The 15,000-nt window shown below is 47.0% G+C and overlaps 1 protein-coding gene across 1 annotated transcript in view; it reads left to right on the forward strand.

Moving 5' to 3' along the window:
- The window catches only part of LOC125308904 (acetyl-CoA carboxylase 1-like), a 74,935-nt gene that overhangs the window by 21,146 nt on the left and 38,789 nt on the right, over positions 1-15,000 (forward strand). Inside the window, 10 exon segments of the mRNA XM_048265550.1 lie at positions 1,436-1,477; positions 2,920-3,135; positions 3,762-3,917; positions 5,808-6,032; positions 7,536-7,691; positions 8,046-8,192; positions 9,903-10,172; positions 11,063-11,160; positions 11,727-11,847; positions 12,230-12,340. Coding sequence (XP_048121507.1) covers positions 1,436-1,477; positions 2,920-3,135; positions 3,762-3,917; positions 5,808-6,032; positions 7,536-7,691; positions 8,046-8,192; positions 9,903-10,172; positions 11,063-11,160; positions 11,727-11,847; positions 12,230-12,340 — 1,542 coding nt within the window.

Genomic DNA, 15,000 nt, shown 5'->3' on the forward strand with positions numbered 1-15,000 from the left:
AAATTACAGTGTGTGGAGGCTATAACGCTGTCAAATCACTTGAGGCCAAGACTGCAGCCAGGTCCACACTTACTGTGTGCAGTTACTATACTGTGCACAGTTCAGGTGTGTTTATACCTGCGCCAGGATGTTTATTTAGCTGGCTCTGGGTTCAAACACTGAACTGTTGTAACTACTCTCCTTATTTTGCACACATTTAAAGTATCAACCACTGCTGCACTTAGATATCAAAGTAAACTCAAGTCACAGTGTGCAGACCTTCCTTTCTTTTTTAACTTATACTGTTTGTCTGGCATATGACAAACCTTGGATGTGCGCACGCTTTAACTAATCAAAGTCAACTGCCATGAATCTGGCATCTGCCATTATATGGTATTGCATTGAACTTAAAATGTAGATGAATGAACCCTGTGGTACCATTATCCTAATGTCTTAGCAAACTTTGTGAAGAGTTGAAACACATCCGTATATTTGTATTAGAAGTAATTTTGAAACATAACAACCCTAAACATAGTTAGCTACGAAGCAAAACTGGTGTAGACTGAGCAATCATTTGTCACAGTTTACTCTACCCCCCCATCCCCGTCCCTATCCACCTCCACCCCAGTTGAGCATTTGCAGTCGTACCCGAGATAATGAATAAAAAGTGACACATGTTAAAAGATTATCTCTGCCGCCGTTTGAATTGATGAATTATCCCGAGCAGAGATGCGAAGATCCAGACCCCCAGTAGCACGCAGGCCCTTTCCCTCGTCCTCCCTCTCTCTCTCCCCCTCTGTATTTACAGTTGCTAATTGGAGCCCAGCGAGTCTGCCGCAGAGGAATCCTCCACTGCCAGGCACCCAATTTTCTGCCCTTGCTGGGTAGTTAGCGGCGTTATTAGGGAAGGGCCTCTCCGCGATCGCTTTCCAATCTCTCGGCTGGCGGGGTGCCACGTCGAGCTAATTTAAGGGAATTATTGTGATTGTTTCCATAACGTTGATCAGATTATGGCCCAGCGGGGACCACTTGCCCCTGCCGCAGCCAGCCCCAGCCTCCCTCTCACTTTCATGTTTGCTTTCTCCGAAGGGAATGAAGGGGAAGCCAAAGAGAAGGCAAGAGCCTGGGGGGGTGTGTGAGAGGGTTTAGAGATAGTGGTGCAACACCCCACACACCCCCCCCACACACACATACACACACACACTTCCCCTCTGTCTTTCCCTCCCTCGCTTAGTATCCACTAGTGCTCTTAATGCAAAAACTTTCAGATGGACTCACAGCTGAAGTCTCCTGCGGGTGGTGTACGGGGAGTGTGGGTAGTGGTGTTTGTGGTGAGGTAGTGTGTGGTGACAGCACATAGTAAGGTGGTGCGGTGCGGTGCGGTGCGGTGTGGTTGTGTCTCATATCTGAGTTCTGACCTGTTTGGTGTTGTGTTTTGTCTCCTCGGCTGCTGCAGCGAGAGTTCCCCAAGTTCTTCACCTTCCGCTCCAGAGATGACGTGAGTACTGAATGCTGATTCTTCATGTCCTTGTCCTTTCTCTGTCTGTCAAAAGCTCTTTTCTGCTTCTATTCCGTCTCTTCACTCTCCTTTCTTACTATGTTACACATTCTCTCTCTATCTCTCTCTCTCTCTCTCTCTCTCTCTCTCTCTCTCTCTCTCTCTCTCTCTCTCTCTCTCTCTCTCTCTCTCTCTGTCTCTCTCTCTGTATTTCTATCCCTCATATTACTTGTCTCTTCACAGTCCCTAACTATTGTTCAGAGAAGGCCACAGTGTATGAGAATGCTTGAGCACCACAGCTCGGTTGAGTAAGAGCTCTGTTTTCCCACACATTTGCTCAAGCCTCAAGCTAACCTGCAAAAAAACACACAAACCTCTTTTCCAACTACAAGTGTGTAGAGGCAAAGGCAGAGGATAACAACAACTTTAAAAGAGAAAAAAGGAGCAGTATAGGTAAGATGGCTGCATTTCCCTTTCACAAAGCGAATAACTCAAGAGTGGGTAGATTCCTCTCCCATGCTGCCCTGCCTTTTTTATGCCATTTAAAATGGAAGACCGTTAAGAGTCTCCAGCAGGCACTGAGACGGGAAAGGTGTTTAAAGACCATCCATGGCCCTCAGGTAATGACTCTGTCCAGCACTCTTAACCTGCAGTGAAGGGACAGGATGGGAGCATTTCTCTCCACAATGACCTCATCCTCCAGCCATTCCTCCATCTCACTGACTTGATGTTTGTGATCACGCCCCCCCCCCCCCCCCCCCCCCCCCTAGCTTTGTCTAGCGGAGTTTGGAGTTTGCCCCCCTCTTGAAAAAAGCTCGTCTCATTACGCTAATGAACTTAATAATTATTTCCCAGCACTGGAAGGAATAGAGCCCATTTAATGTCCTGGGATTGGCTTTTATTTCATTTACTTAGTCTAGCAACCCCACACCCCCACCCCTTTAACTTGTGGCCATTTTCCATCTCAATAAACTCTGTATCCCTCAAGCAGTCAATATCTCCCATCATTAGACACCAGCAAGGTTCCTCACTGCTGGGGAGAAAGGAAGCCAGCCTCCGTCATTGCTTTAGGGATGGCTGTATTTCTCGTCCAAAGTCATGCTTAGCTGCTTCCTGAACAAAGGCCTTGAGTTAAATGTCCTCTGTGCCAGTCTTAAAGGGCCTATGTGTAGAGTTCTGTAGGATGCAAATTCTCTTGAATGCACCTTTACATCTGGAATGACATTCTTCCATTGACTTGCAATGTATTTAATATGGCGCCCCATGAGGTGCAATGTGGTATTGCAAAAAGATGCCTGACACTGGCTGTTTACATGTTAGCTGTAGTGGATATCTGTGCAACACACACCACAGGCATTTCTGACATTACATTCAAAATGGTTGTTTCTGCACATTCTGTTGCTGTGTTTAGGTCATTGTTAAATGCCTTTGTTTTCCCACAGTTTGAAGAGGATCGTATCTACAGACACCTGGAGCCAGCCCTGGCCTTCCAGCTGGAGCTCAACCGCATGCGCAACTTCGCCCTGACCGCCATCCCCTGTGCCAACCACAAGATGCACCTGTACCTGGGCGCCGCCCGCGTAGAGCAGGGCGCCGAGGTGACGGACTATCGCTTCTTCGTGCGTGCCATCATCCGCCACTCTGACCTGGTCACTAAGGTAACATTTGGGATGGATGAGCTGAGCTAGTATTGTTTGTAGGTGAGGCACAAATCTTTTCCAGCGTTGTCCCTCAGCTGATGCAATATAGTCTCAACAGGTTGCAACACCAAGGCCCACTGAATGAACATTTAATCAGTAGATTCCATTTTACATGTATTCATTTAACAGACGCTTTTATCCAAAGCAACATACAAAATGAGGAATAACATTCAAGCTACAGAGCAGAGGAGACCTTAGGTAGCAATTAATACCACATCAAATGATTACTCTTATTAGAGGATGAGAGTGCAGATGTTCTAAGTTCTAAACAAAGTGTAGTAGAAAAAGAGAATGTTAGAATAGAATATGGAGGAGAGTGCATTGTAAGTGCATCTTAGGTGTGTTAGGTTGTTAGAATTGTACGGAGGTAGATAAGGAGGTAAGTAGGAGGTAGATACGGAGAGAGATCTATAGTTAGAAAGATGGAGAAATAGAGAGATGCTTTATAGATCCTAATGGAAATTTGAGGGCCAAGTAGCTTATATGACACATATAGAAGAGTGTGAAAATGAGTGAGCCGAGTGCTAACTGTCTATCGTTAGTGATAAAGCACAGCTGGTGATTATCTGGTGATGTACTTGTAGGAGGCCTCGTTTGAGTACCTGCAGAACGAGGGGGAGCGGCTACTGCTGGAGGCCATGGACGAGCTGGAGGTGGCCTTCAGCAACACCACCGTCCGCACCGACTGCAACCACATCTTCCTCAACTTCGTCCCCACCGTCATCATGGACCCCTCCAAGGTTCGTTTCTAAGATGATGTTTCATGTTTTGTTGAGTTTGTTTCAAAATATCATAATTTCCTGACTATTAACCTAGGTTTATACATTGATTGTGTTAAATTTCTTCAGCTATGAGGTTAATACATGAGGGCTGGCTATACATGGGAATGCATTTCTCTTCTTCATTCTGATTAATTGGGCTATTGGGCGCTGAGGTTAATACACGGGTGTAGTTACTACATGTTTTTTTATTATTATTATTTGCTTAAAACACTGTCCTGTGGTGTATACACATAATGCGGCTAATACTAGAGAAATTACAGTAGTTTGTGGCTAGCATACGAGGTTATAAAATAATGCTATTGCTTAATAGTTTAATTTAGAAAATAAATGAACTCAAGCAGTGACGGACTGGGATTAAAAAACGGCCCTGGCATTTTCACCAACCAGCGGACCACACGGGGACGCGCACGCACGCGCCCGCAACACAACACACAGATATAACTTCACATGCACGGAAATAACACGCACGTTTGTAGCCCCATTGGTAATGAACTCTAACTTTATGCATAAAGACTGAACCAAGAACATGGATATATCAATGCACAACTCCAAAAAAATGAATGCAATATGAAATATGTAAATGAAAAAGAATAGCCTAGAATAGATCATCAGAGCAGCCGCTCCACAAACGTGTCTTAATTAACGTCATGCAGTTAACAAGGTGCAAAGGAGCTTGCTCTTCTCCGCAACACTGTCTATCACGTCATCAGCATCCAAGTTCATTACGACCTCTTTCTCTGTCGCCATCAGCATAAAGGCCTCCAAATTATCCTGTGACAATCGTGTTCTTAGGCGATTCTTGATGAATTTAGTGGAAAAACTCTGTTCGCATGCCACTTGACTACATGACAGTGTTAGTAGGAATTTATATGCTAACCATATATTGTTGTAGGCACAGGTAAAGAGGTTTAACTGAAGGAGAAGGAAATAGCAACAGATTGCACAATTCTTGCAGGTAGCGCATTTCTCGCTCACCAGGTTTAGGCTATTTCTGTATCTTCCTCTATCTCCGCGGCATCATCAAAGTACGACGCTCTGACTGTATACTCGTTTAGAGGAGACTTTCTCAGGCTGTCCCAGTGCGTAGCAAGGTGTGTCAATGCCGACTGTAGATTTTTGACCGTAGCATCTTCACTAAATTTAAGCAGACATTCACTTATGTTTCGAAGTGCATTTGGGGGCAGTTTATTAGCTTTTATAAGGGGAAAATTCCGAGGATCAAGGCATGCTAGATTGGCATACAATTCCCCGTGCTGAAGGAAGTAGACGCAGTCGGTTTTGAAATTCCCAGAAGTCATTGCTTCATACAACTTTTGTAAACCAATAATAAAATAAAAGATACAGGCATATTTATTGTATTTCAATTTCAAACAATGCACTTTTTAAACATTTGATTGAATAAGGCTACAAAAGAATGTAGACTGATGTAAATATTGAGGGTCACCATGACTGTAGTATAGAGACTCATATCTGGTATAAATACTGATCAGTTTCACATTGCATAGGAGGAAGAGGGAGTTAGAGATAAATAACTAATTTGAAGCCATTTAACACTATTGATGCTTGATAGTGGGCCGAGAGATAATGTGGAACTGGCCTTACGATGAAGGGGCCGCGCGAACCCGACAAGCATGCCGCTTTGTGATTGGCCGGCCCAAACGGCCCACGAGAGGCCGCGGCCCTTCTGGCATCTGCCCAAATGCCAGACCATCCAGTCCGTCACTGAACTCAAGATATTAAAGGCAAAGGGCACCTGTGTGTGTGTGTGCGTGTGTGTGTGTGTGTGTGTGTGTGTGTGCGCATTCGAGCCTTCTCATCTTGTCTGTGTCTTCCCCTCTCCTGTGGCAGATAAAAGAGGCGGTGCGTCTGATGGTGATGCGGTACGGCAGCAGGCTTTGGCGTCTGCGTGTCCTGCAGGCCGAGCTGAAGATCAACATCCGCCTCACGCCCTCTGGCGACACCGTCCCCATCCGCATCTTCCTCACCAATGAGTCTGGCTACTACCTGGACATCAGCCTCTACAAGGAGGTCACAGCCACCTGCACAGACCAGGAAGGCCACAAAGACCCCCAGGTAAGGCAGCTTCTGGATATGTTGGTAGTTCCTTATTTAATATATATAATCTAACATAACCTAGTTAGTCAATTATTTCAAAATGATAATGTGGAATGAATTAACTACTTTTCGAATAATAAAATAAAAGGATTAGATGTCTTTACTGTGTTCATTGAGTGTCCTCTTAAAACTTATAAGAGTCTTCTTCAGCTATTTCTACTTTACACAAGCCTTAGAGCAGCTACCTATTCAGGCATTTTAAGATCTACACCAAACCTGTTAGTTTGGCTGGTTTACAGAATGTCCAGTGGTTATGTCCCCATCTGAAGCTTTGTCATTGTGGTGTCCCTCCATTAGGCTGCAGAGTCCCCTGCAACTGTAAAAGAGCCAGTATGTGCCGCTTCGCTAATCCCTTTGCATGTTGCACGGCTGAGAACCGACCGCAGAGATATTTTTAATTGCTCCGAGCAAATGATCAATCAGACATTTATGAGGTCTTTATTGCTGTTTAAAGTGCTGTATTCAGCATTTCATTAGTGGCTGCAGTCAAATTAGCTTCAGATCACCTCTCCAGCCTTCAGAATTACTGTATATATGATGTTGCCTCTCGAGCAATGCCTATCAGATTCATCTGGCCCAGAATCATGATCACTTCCTCCATTTCCAGAGTGGGAAAAAGTAATGTAAGTCTTATTACTTTCCCCCTTAAACACGAGAGAGGTTGCAGCATGAAGTGTGTGGAGGCGAGGGCAAGATTTCATTTTCTCTCTATTTAGACCTGCCAGACAGCATTAACTAAGGATTCCTGTTGCAGCGCATTGTATTCAACCATCTCAATTAACACTTACGACTGTAGCTGTGAGGCAAGCTCATTCTTGCCTTGGAATAATAGAATCATTTCAGTTTCTGGATTTATGGCCTATAAGGGGGTACTCTACGAAGAAAGAAATAAACTTTTTTTGAGAAGTGCAGAGCAGCATGACTGGAGAAGTTCAGTGATGTGTGTGTGTGTGTGTGTGTCTGTGTGTGTGTGTGTGTGTGTGTGTGTGTGTGTGTGTGTGTGTGTGTGTGTGTGTGTGTGTGTGTGTGTGTGTGTGTGTGACTGTGACGGACATGTTAGCAGGGATCTTTTGAAACTTTGTCATCATAGGACTACGTCTCTCTCGCTCTGTCGGCTAGTTCCCTCCCTCTGTGTTAGCTGCTGCCTCACTGTAAGCCATCGGAGCTGCTTTTGGGCTCCCACCGAGTCGGACATGGATTTAGTTCTGCCCCATTCCTCCCTTCCCTTACATGTGGGTTTGCAGAGTGTATACTGACTGAGTGACACAGCTTATTAAAGGGTCTCCAGTCTGGAGCAGAAGACTGTGTGTGTGTGTGTGTGTGTGTGTGTGTGAGTGTGTGTGAGTGTGTGCTCGCTCCGGCCTGATTGAAGTGAGATGATGGATGGAGTGATGGAGCGGGTCACTCAGCTGACCCCTCTTGACTGGCCCGCTCTCTCCCTCGCTCCTGCCCTCCCTACAGGTCATGTTCCAGGCATACGGGGACAAGCAGGGCCCGCTGCACGGCATGCTCATCAACACGCCCTACGTCACCAAAGACCTGCTGCAGTCCAAACGCTTCCAGGCCCAGACACTAGGCACCACCTACGTCTACGACTTCCCCGAGATGTTCAGACAGGTGAGCACCATAGCCACCAACTATCCATTTAAGTTTTTAGAGTGCATTAAGGAGTTTTTTAGACATAAGTGCATTTAAAAAAAATGTATTACCGGTAAGTGTGTGATTAAGTGACTTACTGCACAGTAAAGCACAGTGCAGTCTCATGCTGCCAGCAGCTATGACATTTAAACAAAAAAAAAAAAAAAACATATTTTTGTTTTAAAATGTTAAACTTAAAAGGTAATCCATTCAACATTTTCTTCCTGAGGCCCCAAATGATAGCAGTAGTGTTACCCATTTCAGATATAAGATAATATAGTAAACTGGTGTTTTGTTTCACTTCCTCTCCTACACACCCACCCTCTCCATCAGGCCCTGCTGAAGCTGTGGAGCTCCATGAAGGCCCAGGCCATTCTCCCAGAATGCCCGGTTCCCTCCGAAGTGCTGACCTTCACAGAGCTGGTGCTGGACGCCCAGGGCCAGATACAGCAGCTGAACCGCCTGCCGGGAGGCAACGAGGTGAGGGAGTGGGGGGGTAGAGAAACCAGAGCAACCTGGAGCAAAACACACACCTCACACACACATACTCACACACACACACACACACACACACACACACACACACACACACACACACACACACACACACACAACAACAGCAGTAACAACAACAACGACAACAGCAGCAGCAACAACAATAGGAACAGGAACAGCAACAATCCCAAAGCCTATTAGCGTTCAGATTAATTAGCACAACGCTGGCTATGAGCTGGATGTTGGCATGCATGCAGGGAAAACAACAATCAACCCCCCCCCCTTTTTTGTTGTAGATAGTCATAGCTGTGTGTGTTACTATAGGTGTCTCATGGAAAGTGCCAGGCACTGTGACATGATTGTTGTTTTATGATTGCCACGGTGCGAATAGGAAAGAGCAGGGCCTCTGGACAGTGCGAGCATGTTTTGTCTGCGTCAGCATGCTAGCATCTATGCTTGTCCTGCTGCTTGTTCTGCCCTCAGCGGCAGCAACATCGTGTGGCATCCCCTCTTGGCACACGCCTCTGTTCTCTCTGTGAGAAGGAGAGACCAGAGAGGTGGCGACTGTAGGGTGCAGTGCCACAGTTTGACCCATGGGGGTCTCTCTTTTTCTTCAGTAGTCTTCGACTGTGGAGGAGCTCCCAACTGCATTGTGTTGCACGCCGAGCCAAAGGCAGTCTTAGTAAACCCTGTGTGTATGTGTGTGTTTGTGGATGTGTGTGTGTGTGTGTGTGTTGATGTATGTCTGCATGTGAGTGCATGTGGTAGGATGTCAAGCAGGCCCCTTTCAAAACCAGCAGTGATCCCACAGTAACCCTCACACAGGGTTAAATAACTAACAAACAAACAAACAAACAAACAATCAATCAATGACGCATCCAAACGACCCCTCTGTGACTGATGGCTCCATGATGGCTGGTACTGTAATGAAGCTGCCCTCCTCTACTGTTAGTGCTGCTGAGTTTCTCATTGTCCGGGGAGCATCATCCCTGTACAGGTGCAGTGCAGGTCAGTGATTGGTTGGCCATTAGAGTCCGGTGGTAATGTTTGGCGAGGCATTCACTCTGACGCTGATTGCCGGTGCCGTCACCAGCACTAGCCACACACTGGCCTTTATTGTAATGTATTCCATATGGGTGCACCTGACCCCCAGAAGGCGGACATGTCAAATTGAGCAGGGTGATTTTTTTAAAAAAAAAATTTTATGGCCATCATTAACATTAACCCGGGGAAATCGAGAGGTGGAAGGCATCTGGTTTAATCCCTCCACTTCATTGGACCGCAGCGCTCAGAGTAAATAACAGAACACCCCATTCATGTATTGCCTCTCAAGGAGGAAGAAATATAACAGGATACCTGCAGCCAACAGGATATGACATCATATCATGTAAACATGCAGTATATGTAACTTTCCTACAAAATAGGTTTCCTACAAAATAACTTTCCTCATAGCCTATCACCCTATATCTATATGTCTTAGAAGTGAATTAAATTTGACATAAATATTACTTATTTTTATGTTTTTTTTTTTCATTTTATTATTTTTTTTACATTTCAGCCTATTCTGCACTTGATTACATGATTACCTCATGACACCTTTTTAATTTTCTTCACATAAGTTTGTGACAATGAAAAACAATCTGCTCAAAATGATCTCAAAACACTCTCCTAAAACTTGTTCTTCCTCCGGTGAAGATTGGCATGGTGGCCTGGCTGATGACCCTCCGCTCCCCCGAGTACCCACTGGGCCGCGAGGTGGTGGTCATCTGCAACGACATCACGCACCGCATCGGCTCGTTCGGGCCCCAGGAGGACGTGCTGTTCCAGCAGGCGTCGGCCCTGGCACGCCAGCGTGGCGTACCGCGCCTCTACATCTCCGCCAACAGCGGTGCCCGCATCGGCCTGGCCGAGGAGATCCGCCAGATGTTCCAGGTGGCCTGGCAAGACCCCAGTGACCCCTACAAGGTATGATGGAGGGGTGGTGGGGGTGGTATATAGGAGTGGGTGGTGGGGGTGGTATATAGGAGTGGGGTGGGGGGGGGGTGCAGACGTGAGGGGGTGAGGGGGTGAGGGGTTAGCCGCAGTGGTAGCTGTAATTGGAGCGGCGGCTCTGAGGCAGTGCAGGAGAAACTCTCTGCTCTCGGAAAGCGTGAAATGAGGCTGAATTATCACCAGCAGGTTCCCCCGTCTCTCTGTTACTCTACGCCCCCCACCCCCTCTTCCTCCTCCTCCTCCTCTCTCGCTCTCTCGCTCCCTCCCTCTCAGCCAGTTTTTTAAATTGCACCAGCAGACAGGGCCGGCAGGTTCAGCCCAGCGGCCCCATGGCCCCTCAGGCCCCTGGAAGCAACCCAATACCTCTCCTCTCCTCTCCTCTCCTCTCCTCTCCTCCTCCTCACTCTCCTCTCCTCCACTCCTCTCTTTCCTCTCCTCTCCTCTCCTCACTCTCCTCTCCTCCACTCCTCTCTTTCCCCTCCTCTCCTCTCCTCTCCCCTCCTCTCCACTTCTCTCCTCTCCTCTTCTCTCCTCTTCTCTCCTCTTCCCTCCTCCTCACCTCACCTCCAGCCTTTCAAACTCCCCCCCTCCCCTGTATGAAGTGGATTTATAGGAGTACAGAGTTGCAGGGAGCCAGGGACCACTCCCACCAGGGCGCCTCTGAAGTTGAGCCTTTGGCAAGTGAATTGCCAAGCCGTTCTCATTTCTGTTCTCCATCTCACTCTCGCTCATCTCTTTCTTTCCCTCACTCTCTCTCTCTCTCTCTTTCTCTTTCACTCTCACTCGCTCTCTCCCTCCATTCTGTCCTTCTCACCCCTACTCTTTCACCCCACCTCTATCTGTCTCTCCATCTCTCCCACCAGGGCTTCAGGTACCTGTATCTCACCCCCCAGGACTACAAGAAGGTGTCGGCACTGAACTCGGTGCACTGTGAGCACGTGGAGGACGAGGGCGAGTCAAGGTGAGGGGAGACCTCCGGCCTCTGTGTGGCGTAGTACGATCTCTAACAACAGGACCTGATAATCATGCCACCCTTATGACCTGTCCACTGTGTTGGTTTTTTCCGAAGAAGGTTTCGTTTGGAAGGACCATATTTTAAAGATTCTTCTTTAGATTGATTATATGGTTCTCTCTTCAATTGCACCTCGGAGAGATATAATAAGATGATATGATAAGTAGTTCTTTTACTCTTGATAAAGAACAATAAAGGTCTGTATGGTTCCATATAGAGAACCAAGGAACCTTTTTTCAAGGAGTGCAGTATGGCACCCAGCAGTAGGCCTTGTGCGGCCATAAAGCCCAACCACAGGGGAGTGAAGTCTCTAGGGAGAGACATCAGGCGCAGCCCCAGTGCTGTCATGGCTGGGGTTGTCTAGGCCTGCATGTGGCTGTCGGTCAGTATGTGTGCACGTGTGCGTGTATGTGTATGTCTGTGTATGTGTGTGTGTGTGTGTGTGTGTGTGTGCGTGTGTTTGGTGTGAGTGACGGAGGATCTGCTGTTGCTCAACCCTGCGTGACGCTTCGCAGGTACAAGATCACAGACATCATCGGCAAGGAGGACGGCCTGGGCGTGGAGAACCTGCGGGGTTCCGGAATGATCGCCGGCGAGTCCTCACTGGCCTACGAGGAGGTCATCACCATGAACCTGGTGAGGGAACGCGATGAGACACACACACACACACACACACACACACACACACACACACACACACACACACACACAAACAAACAATGCTACTGTTTGTAATGTTGCCATTTTGGTTCATTTTTTTTTAAGAGTTACATAGTCTGTTTTGTTTCAGAATTTTATTATTTATAGATTATTTTATACTCACAAATGAACACTGTGAAAAACCCTAGCAAATATAATTTCACTTGTACACAATGTATACACAATTTATATAGTTATTTTTGTACTCTTTTATTTAGTGCTCTGCTTTTATCAGTCAAGTTTCTCTCTCTTTCTCTCTCTTTCTCTCTCTCTCTCTCTCTCTCTCTCTTTCACTCTTTCTCTTCTCACCTCACCTCAGGTGACGTGTCGGGCCATTGGTATCGGTGCGTACGTGGTACGGCTGGGTCAGAGGACCATCCAGGTGGAGAACTCCCACATTATCCTCACCGGGGCCGGTGCTCTCAACAAGGTCAGCCTCTCCTGCCTGCTCACCCTACACCATCCCACACCACCCCACCCCACCCCACCCCACACCACACATGGTATGATATGACATATTTGTTTAAGTAATCTGGGATCTTTTTAATAGCTCCAGATATGTGGAATAGCAGATAGATGTTTTGGTGATTCACATGTGCATTGATTAGTATTATACTCCTATTATTATTATTTCACTCAAATATGTTTCTATTTGATCAAGGAGAGGTTGATTTATGTTTAGTTCTTTTCTCCTTTGCTAAATGATTAGGAGAAATGGTTGTAGTTTTTCTCAGTCACTGTTTTGGAGGTATTTGTAATAACAGTGGATTGGAGAGCTGAAGGCTGGTAGAGGGGTTCACTTAGAGGTGAGGGATGCAGTTTGCTGGAACGTTCCGCCACGGCTGCATGTGCATGGCCGACAGGGAAGTGACTGACTGTGGGAGCAGAGAGACAGGAGGAGCCAGTGCAGTCGCCCCCCTCTTCTCCTCTCCTCCTTTTCCTTCTCTTCTGCTCCTCTCCTCTTTTCTCCTTCCTTTCTTCTCTCTTGTCTTCTCTGCTGTCTTTTGTCTTCCCCTTTTTGTCAACCCCCCCCCTCCTCACACATTTACACTCCCGCTGCATTTCTCTCTTTTCTGTCTTTTAACTATACCTTTTCTGTCACCTTCACCTTGTTCAATGCACACACACACACACACACACACACACACAAATGCACACACAGACAGACACAAGCACACATGTACACTCTTGCTCGCCACAGGCATATTGGCAGGTGTGTGTGGATAACATTACCATTCAGTGCATGAGTAGACACAAACGCACACACACTCTCTCTCTCCCACTCGTTCCCTCTCTCTCTGTCTTCCCCCCCCTCTTTCTTTTTATCTCTCACTCTCTCCCTCCCTCCCTCTCTCTCTCTTACTCTCTATGCATGCTCACAAATGCCTCGCCACGGAAATTGAAATAATGATAATGTGTCCCTCTGACTGCATCAAAGTATTGCCACTTCAAAAAAAAGCCGGGAGGCCTGAAATGCAAATGACAATGTGCAGCCAACGGATTGAGTGCCTTCGCCTGGCACCCCCGACACATCTTAGAGGAGGGCAGGACCGACGGCAGGCACCACGGCTAGGGCCCGGGCTCAGGCTCAGGCTCAGGCTTAGGCTCAGGCGAGGAGAGGACAGGGGAGGCGAGGGGAGGGAGTGGGTATCGAGCTTTGGAGCTGCCGCGTGTGTGTGTGTGTGTGTGTGTGTGTGTGTGTGTGTGTGTGTGTGTGTTTGTGTGTGTGTGTGTGAATGAATGGTGTGTTCAGTGGAGACTGAACGTTCAGGAGACATGGTTTGGGGGTTTGGATGGCGGGGGGTCTTGAGGATGTGTTTGGGGTGTGGAGGGTCTTGAGGATGTGGAGGGAGGGAGGGAGTGGTACGGTGGTGGTTTTGTACCCAGTGTGTTGGGAGTGGTTGTTTGGGTGGAAGTGTTGGTGGAAGCTTTCAGGTTAAAATATGCAGGTTAATCTGTGCTATGTGTGAGAGCCATTTGAATGTTGTCTTCATTGTGTTTACTGTGTGTGTGTGTGTGTGTGTGTGTGTGTGTGTGTGTGTGTGACGCGCACGCGTGTGCATGTGTGCAGTCCTCTCTCAGGCTTTCGCTCCCTCCCCTACACACTCATATGGAAGCAAAGTATTCTCCTTTTTAAAGACACACACACATTCTCACACTCACACTTTCTCATTTCAAACTTGCTGTGCGCACACACACACACACTCACTCTCAGGCATAGGCGAGAGGCATATCGAGGTCAGACATGGCCATATGGAGGCTTCTGCAATTAGCTGCTAATCAGATGGCTGTTTTGACTGCTGCAGTTTTGCAGTTGGACAACAGGAGCCTGAGCACAGCCTCCTGCTCCAGCTCTTCGAGCCAGCCGGAGATGAGCTCACAGGTGGCCCTGCAAGCCTGCTCGGTGTGTGTGTGTGTGTGTGTGTGTGTGTGTGTGTGTGTGTGTGTGTGTGTGTGTGTGTGTGTGTGTGTGTATATGTTACATGGCCACAGCCAGTAATGCAATGAGATTGTGTCAACCTGGTGATGGCACACATACTCTCATAGGCACTTGTGCACACAAACACACACACACACGTATACACAGAAAACATAAGAGCACCTGCACATTCATACACAGACACAAGCATAAACACACACAGACAAGCACACTTTTGCCAACATGGGCATAGCAAAAGCAACAAAGGACTGATTCCACTGTTGTTCTCAAGGCTGTGTCTTGTAGCTGAGTCTTGTGCTGAGTATCCACTGACATAAGCTGGAACTGGATGTTCAGTTCAGTTCAGTTCCAGACTTGGAGTTTCTGAATGCTAAAAGGCCCTCTCTTTACATGGGTACACCGTCCTTCCCTCTGTTCAGAGTGTCAATATGAACACTGTTCTATTTTTTTAGCTCACAACGAGAACATTTTGAACAATGTTTTTCGTTTTGTTTTTGTTTTTTGATATGTATGTATTTCAAATGTCTTTCAAAAATAATTACCCCAAAAATGGTGTGTGACATTAAAGACCAAAAAGTCAGACAGAAGAAGACAAAGAAAGAAGAGGTGAAAAATGCAAATGGCCGACGGGTGAATTAGAATATGGGCGT

The sequence above is a fragment of the Alosa alosa genome, chromosome 15 (assembly GCF_017589495.1).
Source record: "Alosa alosa isolate M-15738 ecotype Scorff River chromosome 15, AALO_Geno_1.1, whole genome shotgun sequence".
NCBI classification, from domain to species: Eukaryota; Metazoa; Chordata; class Actinopteri; order Clupeiformes; family Clupeidae; genus Alosa; species Alosa alosa.